The 17,551-nt window shown below is 38.8% G+C and overlaps 1 protein-coding gene across 1 annotated transcript in view; it reads right to left on the reverse strand.

Annotated features, from left to right (window-relative positions):
• gc (GC vitamin D binding protein) overlaps window positions 1–16,985 on the reverse strand; it is a 36,629-nt gene extending 19,644 nt beyond the window's left edge. The window contains exons 1-5 of the mRNA XM_067438267.1: window positions 16,828–16,985; window positions 16,410–16,479; window positions 16,020–16,152; window positions 9,102–9,313; window positions 3,938–4,070 (exon numbers count right to left, since the gene is read on the reverse strand). Of these exons, the coding sequence (XP_067294368.1) occupies window positions 3,938–4,070; window positions 9,102–9,313; window positions 16,020–16,152; window positions 16,410–16,479; window positions 16,828–16,891 (612 nt within the window). The 5' untranslated portion in view covers window positions 16,892–16,985. The remainder of the gene's footprint in view (window positions 1–3,937; window positions 4,071–9,101; window positions 9,314–16,019; window positions 16,153–16,409; window positions 16,480–16,827) is intronic.
• Between the last annotated feature and the right edge of the window lie 566 nt (window positions 16,986–17,551).

The following is a 17,551-nucleotide window of genomic DNA, read 5'->3' on the forward strand; positions in this document are numbered from 1 at the left end:
TGTGATGGTAATTTCTCATCCGACCTGCTATTTAAACTGCTGGAGTGCGCTTCTCAACCCCCACACTGTTACTCATAATTTAGGTCCATATTTTGTTTTTGTGGGTACCTTTAAATCCCACTCTTTAAACACCCAAATAAAACAATATCGCTTTTTTCCACTTCCCTGGTGATGGTCTCGGTCTCACGTTGGAGAAGTTTCGCTTTTTTGCCGTCTTCCGTGTGTCCATGGCATAAAATGAGAGTGTGCAGGAGGCAGAGACTTGAATATATAGGGGCGTGTTATTCTAATGACGATCATTTTCAGCCGCAGCATTTATCAAGGGCAAGTATGGCGTAATTGCAGAGCTGCGTAATTGCAGAACACTGTTAATAGTGTGGGAGTTAAGAACATAGACATAATATCTATTAGAGCGGTATCAGCACGGCGCCATCTTGGATGGGTCCCCAATGTGCCGCCCCCGCATTTATTTATACTGAGGAAGATGTATTCTCAACTACAATGATCATAACTCCCCGAGTTTTTACCGGATTTTCACACGGTTTGGTTTGTTACAAACTGCAGAGACTTAGTTATGATACAGGACGCTGTCACACATTTAAAAATTCTGCTTTCATGTAGAAAGACTTTGTATTACGAGCTTTAACTAAGACATATGGTAGACTATGACATTGATAAATGTATAAATGAATGAATTTTATATTTTAATAAACAAACAAGTTTGATTGTTCATTTGAATTTATTTCTCTCTCTCTCTCTCTCTCTCTCTATCTCTCTCTCTCTCTCTCTCTCTCTCTCTCTCTCTCACACGCACACCCACACACACTCACTCACCTTCTGTAACACATATACATACAAGCTTTTTTTTAAAGGCCTAAAGTAAACGTTATAATTCCAGCTCATTCCAGCATCTTGCATTACCCTGTCAGGCTTGCAACTGGGACTGGGGAGCTAAAATCCTTTAAAAAGAACTGTTTTGCTTCTTGCGCATGCTTGCACTCTGTAACTCCAGGGTAGTTAATTTTGCGAGCATGCATGCACAAGCATGAAATGATAATGATGATGATGTATTGTTAAATAACCTAAATTATTGTTCAATCTTACTTGTGAAATGTAATCCCATGCGATCTGGTATCAATATTGCGTTATTGCAACCATAAATTGCACAAAATACGGGCATAATTGCTCGCTCTCCATTGACTCCGATTGGCTGGATCACGCTGCAGCACGTCATAAGGCGTCTACGTATATTATGTCTATGGTTAAGAAGCGCACTCCAGCAGTTTAAATAGCTGTTTGGATGATCACAATGCATTATTTTACAGCACGTGTTTTGAAACAATTAGCATTTAATTTTGTATTACGTCACATGCACAATAGTAATGATGAGAACCATTCATTCACAATAATAATTGCATGACAATTTGTAAGATTTTTCTTCTTATTATTATTATGATTTGTATTATTAATTACGCTTATTGTTATTTAGAAGAAGAATGTTGTTATTATTTATTTTATTGTTATTATTATTTAAAAGAAGAAGAAATGTAATTTGTATTATTTTGTCAGTCTGAATTATTTTCAGTCCCAGTCCGTGCGCAGCTTTTGAGCCTAACCATGAAGCGTCAGGTAAAGTGCACAGGCTGGCAACTGGAGGAATACATATGCCTACAAATCAAATACTTTGGTAAAGTCACACAAATTAAACATTGAAGTCCATGTTGCACAAAAATAATACTGAAGTTTATAATTACTATGTTGTTGTTGTTTTTTACAGTGGGTCATAATATAGCATATCTTGTCAGTGCGTTTTGTGGTGTTAGGAATTGTTCTTCTGCGCATTTTCGCACTAACTCAAATGTGCGTACACCACCTCCTGAGCTGGCGTAGGATTTGAGCGTGCCGTACGCCAACGTCCATATTGATAAATCTCAAAGTCACCATGGTTTTGGTGTATGCCAGGTATCCACCGGAAATTTGGTGTACGCACTTTTGATAAATGAGGGCCACTGAGATTAAAACACAACGCAGTTTTTTTCCGACAATATTGGATCCGACAGAAAGAATGGTGCAACACACATTTGTGAGTAAAACGTTTTTACATGTAATAGTATTGCATTGTTATAGATCGTTTTGCTTATACCTTTAGCACGCTGGACTCAGACATGTATGGATCAGACTCGTAAAGCCCAACGTCCTGGGGCTGTGTGTTTTCCAGACGGGCTACCAAAACGTAAGTCCGTCGGAAGGCAGATGAATCTCGTAATATTCCTTTCTTGTTCTGCACTATTCTCTCTCTCTTGACTTGACATTTGAAGGGTGCGCACACACACGTGTGTGTGCATGGTTCACGCTGATATCGAACTATCGTGCGGGATATGTAAAACAAAAATAATAGTCCAATCATTCGTGGTTGGATGAGAAATAAATCATTGTGTTAGTTTGATAAAGAAGTAGTTATTCTACTAGTGATGTCCGGTTCGCGAACAAATCATTCTTTTTAACCGGATCTTTATAGTGATCCGGTCGAACCAGTTCACCAAATCGAACTGAATCGTTCTAAACGGTTCGTGTCTCAAATCAGGGCTGATCCCACAAGTTACCGTAGTTACTAACTTTCTGACATGAGTGACAGTCTCTTAAACTAGAAATAAACTAATATCTTGAAGTAGATGTTGAAACTCCAATCGTTAGCTGAAGTGAGACATGTTTTGCTGAGAGATATGATGAACTCACTTAATCCGTGTAAAACATCAGTGTTTGCACGACAGTGACAGTCTCTCAAACTAGAAATAAAACTAATATCTTGAAGTTGATGTTGTAACAATCGATTCAGTTCGATTTGGTGAACCTTATTGAGTGCTGTTGCAAAACATAAATGAAAAAATGTATCCAAGATGATGATGTCAATAATAATTATTACTATACTAAGTTTTAATTACAATTACTTTATAGGGATGTGTTTTTCAATGCATTTTCATCCGCCAGGATGATAGAAATGACGTCATTACGTAAAGACGTAAAAGAACCGGTGATCCGGTTTTTTTAACCGGATCATTGAAACGAACTGTCCGAAAGAACCGGTTCGCGGAAAAGAACCGAACTTCCCATCACTATATTCTACTTCTTTATCAAAGAAGTAATCATTCCGGTTGCTGCTTTCAAAACAACTCCTCCCTCATGTAAACTGAACTGACAGGGGCATAGTTATGACAGGAGCAGAAGCTCATTGAATATGCAAATCTTATCCAATCATAGCGGTGGGCATTTACTTCCAAGTCTCCAGTGTGGCACGCCCATCACCGTTTTGGAGAGAGCCTCAAAACCAGTGTATAAAATTGCCTATTACTTATTAGTTATGATGTTTTTGAATGTAAAAACCACACAGACCTCAGACAGTATAAGAAAATAAAAAAAGCCAGTTCATGACACCTTTAAGCATGAGAGGTCACAACTTCAAATCTGGGGCAATGGAAAAATTTTAAATTAATTAAACTTTATAAATGTATATATATTTTAGTAACAGTGACACACGACTTTATTCACAAACTAAACAGAGCCAGACATTACATTTTTGATGTCTGAGCCATTTCTGGGCAATGCAACCAAGTACCTATAATTAGCTTTTTTTTTCTCGTAACAATTTGATCACCGTTCCCTGTCATTTCTGTGCCATTTACTTCAGTTGTGACGTCAGATAATAATAGTCCTACAAGATGTCTAAGTTGAATAACAACTATTATCGTTGGAATGATATGCAGAATCTTAGTGTGTGTGTGCGTGTGATTGGAAATGAAAAGATGATAAAGTATAACTGATTTGCTGTAGGCAATAATCAGCATTAGATAACCTGACCCAACATGTCACCTCTCACTGGGGCTATGCCACCCCAGGGTTGAAACAATGAATGTAATCAGAAATGTGTGGTTCATACTACCTCTTGGAGAAAACAAGAGTTTTTGACAGCAGGATGGCAACATCTTTCAGCCATTCTCACATGGTGCTGAGTAGCATTAAGAACAAAGCCTGCTGGGATGTTTCTGTGCCTCCGGGCAAACTCATAGACATACCTGAGAAAGAGAAAATAATGACTTTGATGTCATTATGCAAAATCAAAGCCCTCCAGGTTATGAGTCATAAAGGACAGGATATTCAGCTCTCTATTAGTAACTTCTGATCAGAAATCAAAGCCATGGTTTTCAAACCCATAAATGGGTTTCTTTGATTTAATCCTATTAAAACGAACATAATCCTCATGTTCATTCACAGGTGGGGGTGTGTTGTCACCAAAATATCTTATTATGAAAAATTGTCGTCATTACCCCCAAGGCTTAATTTAGAACAAAATAATTAATGTGACTAAAACATTTAAGCTTCATTATGTACATTTTTGAAGGGAGGTAAGAAACAAAGCAAGAATTGTGTGAACCAAAAGGGTTTAGTCATGTTGCCGTTTTTTTCTCTCTTTTTTTTTGTAATCAAAACAAATGTAAGTGATTTCGATTTTAGGAAAAATAGGAAAAGATTGAGAGATCTATTTCCTTTCTTGTTAAAATTATAAAACCCAAATTATGAATGAGTTTAATATTATAGCTGTGAAAGAAAATAAAAACAAACAGATTCATCAGACTGCTTCAGTTTAGTAGAAAACATCTCGGGCTATGACTATAACCCATGTTCCCTGAGAGGGAACGAGACACCGCGTCATTGAGATGACAGTTTGGGGTACGCTCCCAGCGTGCTGCGCCTGAAGCGTGAATGAAAAAAGGCCAGTCCTGATTGGTGTTGCATCATGGCATAGCGAGTGACGGCATACCCAGAAGGTACAAAGGGACGCCGGTGCAGACATAGCGCAGTTAGCTTGCTGCGATAAAGCGAGCGTTCTGATGATAGGTGTGGTGACTAGACGCAGTGTCTCATTCCCTCTCAGGTAACATGGGTTATAGTCATAACCCGAGACATTCCTTTCTCGAGGGAACTCGCACTGCGTCATCGAGATGACAGTTTGAGTACAGAACGAGTACCCACTATGCCACACCAATTGTAACCACTCAACAGAGGAGGTGAAGTCTGCCCTCTTCTACCGACATGTGAGGCAGGGGATGGAAGTCCTGAAGAACCACCAACCGTGACACATAGCCCGGGGTCGGGTGCAAGATGGCCTTAACTCAGCCTTTGGAAAACTCAAGCAAGTTGGCGTGACTGCCAATGCCTCGAGGTCCCCTACTCTCTTTAGAAAAGTGATGGCAAGGAGAAAGGCCACCTTGAGGGTTAGGTTTTTGGCCTCAGCCAGCTCCAGCGACTCGAAGGGGGCCTCAGCCAGCCTCTCGAGCACTATTACCAGGTCCCAGGTTGGGACTCTGGAATGAGCCACAGGCCTCATCCTCCGCACCCCCAGAGGAACTGTACAACCAAATGGTGCCTTCCTGGCGGTCCATCACCTATTGGTGCGTGGAAAGCCCTGATAGCAGCCACGTACACCTTAAGTGTGGACGGGGTAAGCCTGGCACAGAGCCTTCCACTGGGCTAAACCTCTTGCATATGGTCTCCACCACCTCTGGATGGAGATGCCACTCCCCGGGCCTCAGCCTCTGCCTCGACAGGATGTCTGCTCCCTGGTTTTGGTGCCTGGGAATGTACATCGCCTTGAGAGATGACAGTTTCCCCTCGGACCACAGGAGGACCTGATTTACCAGTCTGCACAGAGGGTGCAACCTCAAGCCCCCCGATGGTTTATATACGATACTACGGTCATATTGTCAGATCGTCTTAGGACATGGTGGCCGTAGAGGTCCGGGAAAAAGCTCCTCAGAGCTTTGTAGACCACTAGCATTTCCAGGCAGTTGATGTGCCAGGAAGAAAGCTGGGAAGAAGGCATAACAAAAAAAGAGGAAATTAGGTTAAGCCAGGTCTACTAAAACACCTTTTGATGTATATAATTATTTGTTATATATAAATCTGTTTCAATCTCTTAAAAACAGGCATATACCTCACTATTACAGTTTTTCTCAGTCACTTTGGTACATTTCTCAAATCAAACTCACAATTGGCAAAACAGTAAGTGCATTTCTCAAAACAATTTGTACAAATAGCAAAACACCATGGATAACCTGCGAAAGCCACTCTCTTACTCAAAATCCTTAGTTCATCTCTCAAAAGTAAATATCTGTGTCAATGAACATGTCAGTGTCATCAGAATGACAAGTCCTTGTGTCATTGTGTATGGATAAGTCAGTCAAATTGTTTAGTCATGTTGTCAATATAACAGTTTACTCTGGAGGGATGTTCTGATGGAATCTATGGCTAAAGTTTTGGTGACAATTATTGTCAGTTGTAAGTTACATCTTAGTGTATGTGTGAGTGTAATTGCAAGAGAATGTAAAAGATTCACATTTACACTCTTACTGTTTGTACTGTATTTTATTGACAGAACATGTCATTGAGATACAGAAATGAAAAGACAGCACTGAATAGCACAAAAAAAACCTAAAGAAGAAATGTGAACATAGGAAAACCTGTACATGCGATGCTGTATAAATATATATATCTGCTAGTTGATGTTTCATGAGAAGCATCTTCGTTAGAGAAAGTCAAGATTCACCTGGGAGCAATTTACCAATTCAGGACAGATTTAGAAAAAAGTCTAATGGAAATATAGAAAGTATAGAAATATGCTTGACATATTATGATAACTTGTTCAACCATTTTGCATGTAAAGACTTGTTGTGGGGGGTGAGACTATTCGACAGAGACCCAATATAATACATTTTGATCAACATGACATAAGCAACTGATAATGTAGGAAACAACAGAGAATTGTATATAATCATTTGCATGGATGTACCAAAGCATTTGCAACTTGTTCAAAGAAATGAGAAACTGCTTTTTTGATGTGCACAAGTGACACAATGATGTGAGAATTGAACAGGTAGTTTTGAGAATTTCAATTCTGATTGGAGAAATGTACCAAAGCGACTGAGAAAAACTGTAATGGAACCACAATCAGAGTAGGCTATAACAGCAAACGATGAACAGTGATCATGCAGGCATACCAGGCCGACCTTTTATAGACAAAAGCGGAGAGGTCGTACTTCACACTATATTAAAGAACTGCGCTGAGTGCAGACTTGTATCTCTGGGCAACTAAGGATAAGGCCTGTGCCATCGGCTGCTCCATGGCAGCATTAGAGGCTACAGACAGGCATTTGTGGCTGAAATTGTCAGGCATCGGTGAGAAGGACAGAGCATTCCTCATCAATGCCCCACTTTTGCCTTTTCGTCATCGAAGATAGGTTTCAGGCCACCAAAATTATTTTACACTCAACACCGAGGTCAGTCTCGAGAGATTGGTCTCTCTAGAATATGTAGAAGCTTGGAAGAGTCTTAACAATATATCTCAATGAGTTCTCTGTACAGTGAAATATAGAATGCAGAATTTAATTTGAGTTTTAATGTCGGGGTGATCTACAATATTGTCAGTGCCGAGCAGAGTCGGATGAAGGAGCAAGAGGTTTAGTCCCTTTTAGCATAAAGAGACCATAGAGTGTGTTCCTCTGTGTGAGAGTGAGGCCGGTACTATCCAGTACTGTTCTGCAGCCGATATATATCATATATATATAATTTTAATTTTTTTTATTTTTTTATTTAATCGACTCAAACCATATATAAGCCTACAACCATTAACATGGAAACAAGTCAAGCCAAGCCATGCAAAATAATACAATGGGTTGAATGGGTTGGGAGCTAATTTTTTACGGTCTATGGGCACGACACTAGTCAGCAGGAGGGTAAAACTATTTTTTATTTTCCTTTACTCACTGCACACAGCAACAACTTTTAATAAAAGCGACCAAAACTGCCTGCCAACTGACAGACGAACTGACAATGGCTTTCTTATTTAGGTTTAAATAAAAGGTAATGTGGTGGATAAATATTTGTAAACCATTTTTTCATAACATGTTAAAGCCGCGATCGAAATACAGAACATTACACAAATATATAAAATAACATTTTGATGAATAAACCTAAAATAAATACCTGCATAGAGAGGAAAAGAACACTTTGAGTGCGTTTACATGCAGGTTCTTAAGCCGATTATGCCTAAAGGGGGTTGCACACCGGATATTATATACACGCAAGCTCAATTTTGAATCGACTTCTGACAGAAGAGCTGCATGATGGGTGTATCTTGTAGCACAGGGTGAAATTAGTATGTACATTGACGATTTGAGGGAAACGTAATATAAATTTATTATAAAACCTTGAAATGGCGGTCTGTGGCGTGGCAGGATTTTAAACAACCTCCTGAGTCGCAGCAGAGAGGCGCCGAATGCCTCCGCCGGTGTGTGTACTCATTGAATGTGTTCGAATTTTAAAGGTGCGGCACAGTGCTGAGCTTCGCTTCGCAGCGGAAATCTCAGTGCCCTTAAAGGGGTCGCACACCAGAGGTGAAGCTCAGCGCCACGTCTTTAAATATTGAGCACCCCCATATTGCCAAAATGGTATGATCCTCGTTTCATAACACCCGCAAAGATTTGACAATGAGATTGGTGGTCGAATCCAGCTCAGCATATCGATGCATCGAAACTTCGCCTATGCGGGGTCACCCCTAACAAAAATATACTCCAACATGTCATAATGGCAAAATCATAACCCAATATATAATTTCATTATGATGATATGCCCAACGCGTCTGTGTATGATGCCAAAGGTTTCTCATTGAAATTAATAAATAAAAATTACACTAAAGGGGTACCCTGTGCACTAATGTGACGCAGAGGTGTCCTGACCAACCGTCAATATGTTGACGAGTTGGAAGTGAGACCGTGTTGTGATTAATTATTTAGTCAGAATTTTTTTAAAACTTTTAATCTAAAGTTATTTCAAAAGGCTGTAAGTTTGTCTATGTCTGGACAGTGCTTTTCAATGATTTCTGATGACTTAATGATTTGTGTATTAGTGTATATGTTAAAGAGAATGATAGATGAAAAGCAATCAGTGGTTAAGCAAGAATGTTACATTGATCCCTTCTGCTTTTATTTCCATTGATGAACCCTAAATCACTGTGGCCTAGATAAGGACTCCAGTGGAACAAATCTCACCTGATAGAATAATCCTTCTGGTCTTTAATGTACTCAGTGCAGATCTCCTCATTCGTGGGCTCAAGTAGGGAGGGCAGCTCATGTGCAGAGTACCGTAGTGAGGCCAGACAAAGTTTCCTCTCATGACCCTGAAGTGTGCAGCACTGCTCAATGCCTGGATGTTTGGGGAATGGAGAGTCATTTCCGCATGACTTCTCAGAGATCTCTGTAGCCTTGGAGAGAGATTACTATGTAAATAAAAAGCAAGCAACAAAACACAAAAACTAAGAAATACAAAAAAATACTGCAGTAAAGAACTGACAAAATGAAAATGTTCAGTGTCTAGAAAGTATGATGTCTTTAATGAGGTTTCATTACAAATTCACTTATCATCGTTTCCCTGGTAAAGACATTTTAATTGGATTTAAAATCGGATACATCATAAATAGTTATTGTATGTGCTACATTATAAGTCTGCCTTGTTTAAAGTCCTTGAGTTTAGAATTGCAAATGCAATGCGAGCAATCAGCCAGTTCAGATGAGGACATTTGTGCAAGTAATTATTTTTTAATGACATGAATGTAAGCTTTCCCTGGGGATACAGTAAATCGAGTAGAGTAACTGTGCACCCACACCAAATAACATGCACTGTAAATAATTTGCATTAAAGTGTGCAGATGATTGGACCTGGAACTGACAACTAGAGGAATGTTTCTAGAGCTGGAGTTGCCTCCAGTAAGGATACGTGTCATTATCTTGATGCACAAAAATTAAAGTACAGTTTTATTTGCTTGCGAAATGTAAGAGGCCTGCATCAATTTCAATTTCTCATTAATGCAATTATCTAATCAACCAATCACATGGCAGTTGCTTCAATGCATTTAGGGGTGTGGTCCTGGTCAAGACAATCTCCTGATCTCCAAACTGAATGTCAGAATGGGAAAAAGGTGATTTAAGCTATATTGAGCATGGCATGGTTGTTGGTACCAAACCGGCCAGTTTGAGTATTTAACTGCTCAATTACTGGGATTTTCACGCACAACCATTTCTAGGGTTTGCAAAGAATGGTGTGAAAAGGGAAAAACATCCAGTATGCGGCAGTCCTGTGGGTGAAAATGCCTTATTGATGCTAGAGGTCAGAGGAGAATGGCCCGACTGATTTAAACTGATAGAAGAGCAACTTTGATTGAAATAACCACTCGTTAAACATTTGTGAAGCCACAACACGCACAACCTTGAGGCGGATGGGCTACATCAGCAGAAGACCCCACCAGGTACCACTCATCTCCACTACAAATAGGAAAAAGAGGCTACAATTTGCACAAGCTCACCAAAATTGGACAGCTGAAGACTGGAAAAATGTTGCCTGGTCTGATAAGTCGATTTTTGTTGAGACATTCAGATGGTAGAGTCAGAATTTGGCGCAAACAGAATTAGAGCATGGATCCATCAAGATGCTATCCTATCAATATGGGCCAAGATTTTTAAAGAATTCTTTAAGCACCTTGTTGAATCAATGCCACAAAAGAATTAAGGGAGCTCTGAAGGTCAAACACAGTATTAGTATGGTGTTCCTAATAATCCTTTATATATATACACACACATATATATGATCGAATCAACGTATGGGTCAAAAAATTTTTTTTTCTTTTAAATCATCAGGATATTAAGTAAAGATCATGTTCCATGATGATATTTTGTAAATGTCATACTACAGTTCCATATCACTTTGCATAGTTAACTAAAATTACAGGACTGAAAAAAACAACATAAAGCAACTTAAAGGCTACACATGCCATATTGTCACTAGCGAGGTTTTGGAGACAACGGGCAAGAATCAATAGGAACTGTTACGGGCAGAGGAAATTCAATTGGGAAATGTTATGAGACAATTATGAGAAATTAAACTCATATCATCTGCGTAAGTATGCATATGTGTGCTAGCAACCATGCCACCAAATAGATTCAAACATGCTTTAATGCCAGCTAGAATTAAATTTTTCTTCAAAAATAGTATAAGTATATATATCTTTTAAATGAAAACCAAATGCGCTAAATCACAAACTCCAAATAATGAATAAAATACCTCTCTCCCATCGCTAGTCAAATCCGTCTTATCAGAGTTGACAGCCATTGCAATGTTCTGGCTAACAAACCACTGATGTACTTGCAGAATTAAAACAAGCTTGATAACAGGAACACATGAAAATGATGAAGATCAAGCCAGAGAGATTTCACAAGATGGCCTTTATATAGTCAGGCGTAAAAAAAGCACATCCTGTCAATGGGAAGACCGTCAAGGATGAATGACTTCTGACAAGATGGGCTGTTAGTTAGAGATGTAATTAAGTTAACTACCTCCAGAACATCCACAGTAATTAGAAAGTGGTCATGAGTCTATTTGAGATTGACTTGAGATATGTTGTGCTATCTAGCATGTGATTATGTCTTTCTCCAGTTGTTCTTCAGTGTTCATGCCGTTGAAAGCACAGTCTGGAATTAATTTACACAGAGTGTATACAATTAGCATATCCTACATTTAGCTGGTAGCTAGCTATCTTTAGCTCAGTCCTTTTGGATTTAAAAAGGGCTCGTATGCCATTTTAAACCCAGGGTATTTAGTTTCATTTGACACCTAGCAGTTAATCCTGCATATTAATGTTTTAAGATGTCACACTTTCCACCCTTCCGGTAACATCCTCATTTGCATATTCATGAGGACGATAACATTGATTGGACAAAGAGCACTTGAAACGGGCACTTGTTTTATTAAGTGCCTGTCCATCTGTGCATATGTTGCCAAGTTAAAGGGTTAGTTCACCCAAAAATGAAATTTATGTCATTAATGTCGTTCCACACCTGTAAGACCTCCGTTCATCTTCGGAACACAGTTTAAGATTTAGTCCGAGAGCATATGCAAGTGTATGCACACTATACTGTCCATGTCCAGAAAGGGAATAAAAACATCATCAAAGTAGTCCATATGTGACTTTAGTTAGTTAATTAGAATCTCTTGAAGCATTGTATTGTCAATACATTTTGGTCCAAACATCACAAAAACTACGACTTTATTCAGGATTGTATTCTCTTGCCGGGTTGTTTTCAATCCTCAAATAAAGATTCAAACGGTCATGAATCAGCAGATTGATTCATGAGTCGGATTGCGTGTCAACTGAAATCACAAGACACTGGCGATCCGAATCATAAATCAATCCGCTGATTCATAACGATTGAATCTTTATTTGAGGATTGAAAACAAGCCAGACTACTTTGATGATGTTTTTATTACTTTTCTGGACATGGACAGTATAGTGTGCATACACTTGCATACACTCTCAGACTAAATATAAAATATCTTAAAGATGAGCAGAGGTCTTACGGGTGTGGAACGACATTAGGGTGAGTCATTAATGACATCAATTTAATTTTTGGGTGAACTAACCATTTAACCCATTCTGCCAGTTTTAAGTATTCTGATGCATGCAAAAGCAAAGGCAAATAATACAGTCACTGTTCAACTTTTTATAATTGCCTCTCAGACACTGAACTAACCAAAGTATGAATATGTAATGAAGTCAGCACTGTGCGGTTTCATCTTTCCTTCAGGGGCACTCAATTCTGAAAAAATTAATAATGTGAGTGATCACTTGTCAAATGCAGCAGACAGGGATACATGTAAGGTAAATTTTATGCTTTTCAGACCGCTCTAAAAGTAAATCTGTCATTGGTGAAACATACATCATTATACTAATTAAATAATTAATGTTGCTTGAAAAAAAAAAATCTGAAATTTTATTGATATTATTAGAATGTTTTTTTAAAGGATAGTATAACATCTCTGAAACATTGGATCAGACATGGAGTTTTCAGAGGTCTGGATGCTGTCTTTGAGAAAGTAGGTCCTTCCTGACTGAGGAATGGGCCAGGAAGGTGCTGTTGCGTGAACCAGGTCCGATTGGGCCAATACGGCACAACAAGACTTGCTCCTGGCAGTGCAACGTATCCAGAGAGGCAAACATGTCTACCTGTGCATCTCTGAAGTGCCCCCAAATCAGCTGGACAGCCTGGGGATGGAGTAGAGTCGACCACCGTGGCGGTTGATATGCAACAGCAACAGTGCTGTCCATATGGACCAGTACATGATTGCACTAGGGATGCTCATATTGACCATTGAACCGTTAACCAATAGTACGAATTTTGACCAATTAACACTATCAGTTAAATGGTTTAAAGTTTAGTTTTTTTATGCATTTGTTTGCTGCATGGTTAAAAAAAACTGTATTTGTTAACTCACAGGGCGCGTCAACACTTGCAAACCACACGTGCCGACACAGACATATTTCGCAAAATGAAGCAATGGGAAAGAAGAAGCCTATGTGTGGGACTATTTAGACAGAAAGGGTGACGAAGTTACATGCAAAATATTAAAATACAGCAGTAGTACACGCTCTGGTGGAGGAAAGCAAATGAAAGGCGCTTTCCAAGGATGGCCGCTCTAGTACTCCCAAGGACACCTCGTCTCTGTATTCCCCAGGCGTCAGTGCCACCTGAAGCCTTTAAATGCTTTTTGTAGTGTGGTTTTGGTCTCGTTTACTAAAGTAAACATTGTCACATATGTTCATCTCCCTGCTGTTGGTTTATAGAACAATTACTCCGTCCTCTGTCGTTTCAAAGAACATCACAACTGCGAGCGCGTTGAGTATCACACCCCCAAACAGACGAGACTTGCGCAGTCAGCGGATCCGCGGAGCCTCGAGACACGCGCTGCGGAGACAGACGAAAGTAAACAACAAGGCTTTCTTCCGAGGCTGTGCTCCAGACTAACCCACATCATTTAGACATGTTACTTTTTAACAATTTAAAATCAGTCAAGGTGTGGATTGAGGTAGGCCAGCTATTTTTCTATTTGACGGGGAAAAATGATTCCAGTTGTTCAAAGCTTCAAACAGATTCATTGTATTTTCGTTGTGTCATCTCAATTTGGTAATTATTTTAGTGATAATATTTAGTATAGGCCTATTTACTTTATGCTTTTAATTTAAATGATTTTATTGTTTTTCTCTGTCAGAAACGCTGCAGGTGCGTGAAAATGTGATAATGTGTGAATCCAGGTTCTGTTTTTGAGCTGTTCTGTGTCTTCTGCTGTTTGCACAGTAAAATAAACACATGAAAATAGTATTTTTAAGGGGTCACAGACACTTGTCAATTGTATTTTTATTTAATGCCAATTCAATATTATAATCTTATCAGTTATTGGTTGGTTAATAGTCGATTAATGAGCATCGGTTGTCTGTCGGGAAAATTAACCGAAATGAGCATCACTAGCTTGCACTTTAGCATCCTTTTGCAGCTGTGTTGTTAGTAGATCACTCACACCTGATAATCAGTGGCTGTGCCGCTCTTGTTAGATTGCGCTGGTTATTACAGAAATTATTTGGCTGCGTCGTCAATAGATTGCATGCAGTAGCCTACTTTCCACTCCCATCAGCGCTTTTATAAAATTGTTTCACATGAATTTGCAATATTTAGTATATATTTAGCCCTAAATCTCTCAGAGAATGATTAAACAACTCTCAAGCATGACACGCGTTTACTTCCATGATGGCGGGTGTCACAAACGCCGGTAAAGATTCAATCGAACTCCACAGAATACCTTATATCGGACTTCATTTCCCACACACCCTCACTATGGACTGATTACTGCACACCTGTTCCAAATCATCATGCATACATAAACTCTGCTCACACACACATGCTTTGCAAAGTCTTGTTTGCCGCGGCTACATTTCTGAGCGTTATTCCCTGTGTTTATTCCTGCCTGTGTTTGACTCTGCTTTGGATTACTGCTTACGACCCTGTTCTGCCTGCCCTTGATCTTTGTTTGCCTGGACTCTGATTCTTGCCTGTTTGCTGCCTGCCCTGACCATTTGCCTGTTATAACCACAATTGATGCCCTGCCTCTGATATTCCTGTTTGTCCTGGTTTATCGACCCACGCCTGCTTGTGATCTGTGAGTTTGTATTATTTTAATAAACTGCATATGGATCCCAAACTGCCTGAGACCGTGTTACAGTGGGTATGTTGAAGTTTTTAATTATTGGATCTGCCCAGAGCCCCTCTGGATCTGCCATAACCAATCACTATTGTATGGTTGTGAGGTATGTCATACGGCGTTTGATTTTTACGCAGGTGGTGGGAGACAGACGCCAGTAAAATCACTGACTAGCCCCTGTAAATGATGACAATACCTTCCGACCCCACGAGAAACAATTACCGACCGAATAGGGCTTCAGCCAACTCCTTCACCACTAACGGAACGAGCTGGAAAATCTAACTTTTCCCGAATTCACCCTGTTGGGGAGGAGCACCACCAACAAACCTCAGCAAAGATGGTTCTTGCTCCGGCTTTAACTTCTAGATATTCGGCAGCAGTGCCACAACCATTTTTCTCCACCGCCATTACTGAGCTACAACTCTAAACTCTATTCACTGATTGGACCGGTTAAAATTTGTTAGAAGAAACCCTAAGAATATACCATAATCCCAGACCGAGTATTGAAGGAAAATGAAAATTGAGCCAGGCTAGGAAGTTACTGCATTTACCAGCTTAACGAGGAGATGCTAATGAACCAACTCCTAGTAAGTACTGCTTTCTCTCTCCAGCAGGCTTTCATTAAAAGTGGTGGTAGCCCACTTTTAAAATGGCAAGCGTGAAATGTCTGATTTCATTATGATCTTAACTGAGGGCTAATAAGACAATCCATGGTTAAATTGAGAACAGTATGAAAGTCTTCTTTTGTGTTTTATACCTAATGGCTCATAGATTTGTATTTGAATACCTCTTCCCGAACACCTGGGATTCAACTGAATGGAGTTTGATTTGTGACTAAATTGTTTAGCCACAAAGCTGGTCTTTATTGTAGAGGGCAAACCACTTACTCCTTTATCATAGCAGTCAGGACTGGCATCATCTTTGCAGCATTTTTCTGCAAGCTTGGTCATTTCATCTGCCACACAATTCACCTCCTCGAATGTGCCATTCGGGAACTTTTGACTGTAGAGGACAGTGACCCTGCAGGAAGATCAACGAGAAAAATAAGTTACACAATCATGTTCAAATAATCTCTTCCTCTTCTTAATCTTCTACATCTATGTAGTTATTCTCTAGAAAAAAAATGAACTAAATAATTATTCAAACTATTTTTAATAACCTCATACTTGAGAACCAAATATTTTGTGCATATAGAGAAGCAGTACATTTATATATCCATAAACTGTGGTTGATATTTAAAACTGTATTAAAGAAAAGAAATTAAACTTTATACTTGCATTTCTTTGAATTTTTCAACTCCAATGGTTTTGAGCTCTTGGCAAACATTTTCTTTGGTATAATTCTTACCTGAAGAGATACAAAAATATTATGAAGAATAAATGCAAATAAAAAAAGCAAAAATCAGCATACGCTGTAAAAAAACACGAAAGTCCATAAAAATAGGGCATAACATATTGTATACATATGAAGTAATTTACTGTTTTATTTTCCCTATAGCGCATTTATTGACCACACAACTGATATTACATAATTTCAATAGTTATGCATAAGTGACTTGTTCTTCTAAGCTTTAATCTAACATTATACATAAATTTGCCATGTAAGTGCCTATATTAAACATCCAAACCGAGATCAATAATGATTCTTACTTTAACCACTGTGGAAATACCCTAATATTAAGTTGGATCCTCCTACCTTTGTCAGCCAGCAAAGCCGGTACTATTAAAGCAGAAATAAAAATGAGAGCTGTGCTCCTCATATTTTACCACAGGTTATAATGAGATAATTTCAAGATGAGTTCAAATTAGGAACTGCCGCCGTATTGCAGTTTTACAGAAGACAAGTGTGCGTGGTCAAAAATTTACTTCAGTAGAATCAGACAGTTATGTAAATATTTAAACATAAACAAGACTCTGGATTTCCCTTTGACCCCATGACACAGCTTGACAGCTAAACCCCCAAAACTAAAACTTTTTGACAGCAGTGACTCTCACAAATGTACAATGATCTACAGGAACAGCTTGTGAACATGAACTGTGAACATTTTAAAGGTTATACTCAGAACTTTAACATTAGACTATTAAAGTTATCTAAAAATAGTCAATATGAATAGTCAAGAAATCTTATGTAAGATTTGAGCTTGCCAGCTTGGCATTAATAAATAGGCAAAACATTTCTTGGAAAGAGAAGTATTAGCTTTTACTTTCAAGAAAACCTTTTGTTTGCTTTTTCATTTTCCAATTTCAATTTAAAGAAAAAAATACTTTTCAACTTTGTGAGTTAGAAAGTTATACTCTGAATTAATTTTTTTTTTAATGAAGACATTTTTATAAATTGTGAGTAAATGGGGTCAGAGAATATTGGAGGCCTAATAGAATGTTGGTCAGATATTTCTGCCATCCTGGACATATCAGATCTC

Source organism: Pseudorasbora parva, chromosome 3 (assembly GCF_024679245.1).
Source record: "Pseudorasbora parva isolate DD20220531a chromosome 3, ASM2467924v1, whole genome shotgun sequence".
Classification (NCBI taxonomy): domain Eukaryota; kingdom Metazoa; phylum Chordata; class Actinopteri; order Cypriniformes; family Gobionidae; genus Pseudorasbora; species Pseudorasbora parva.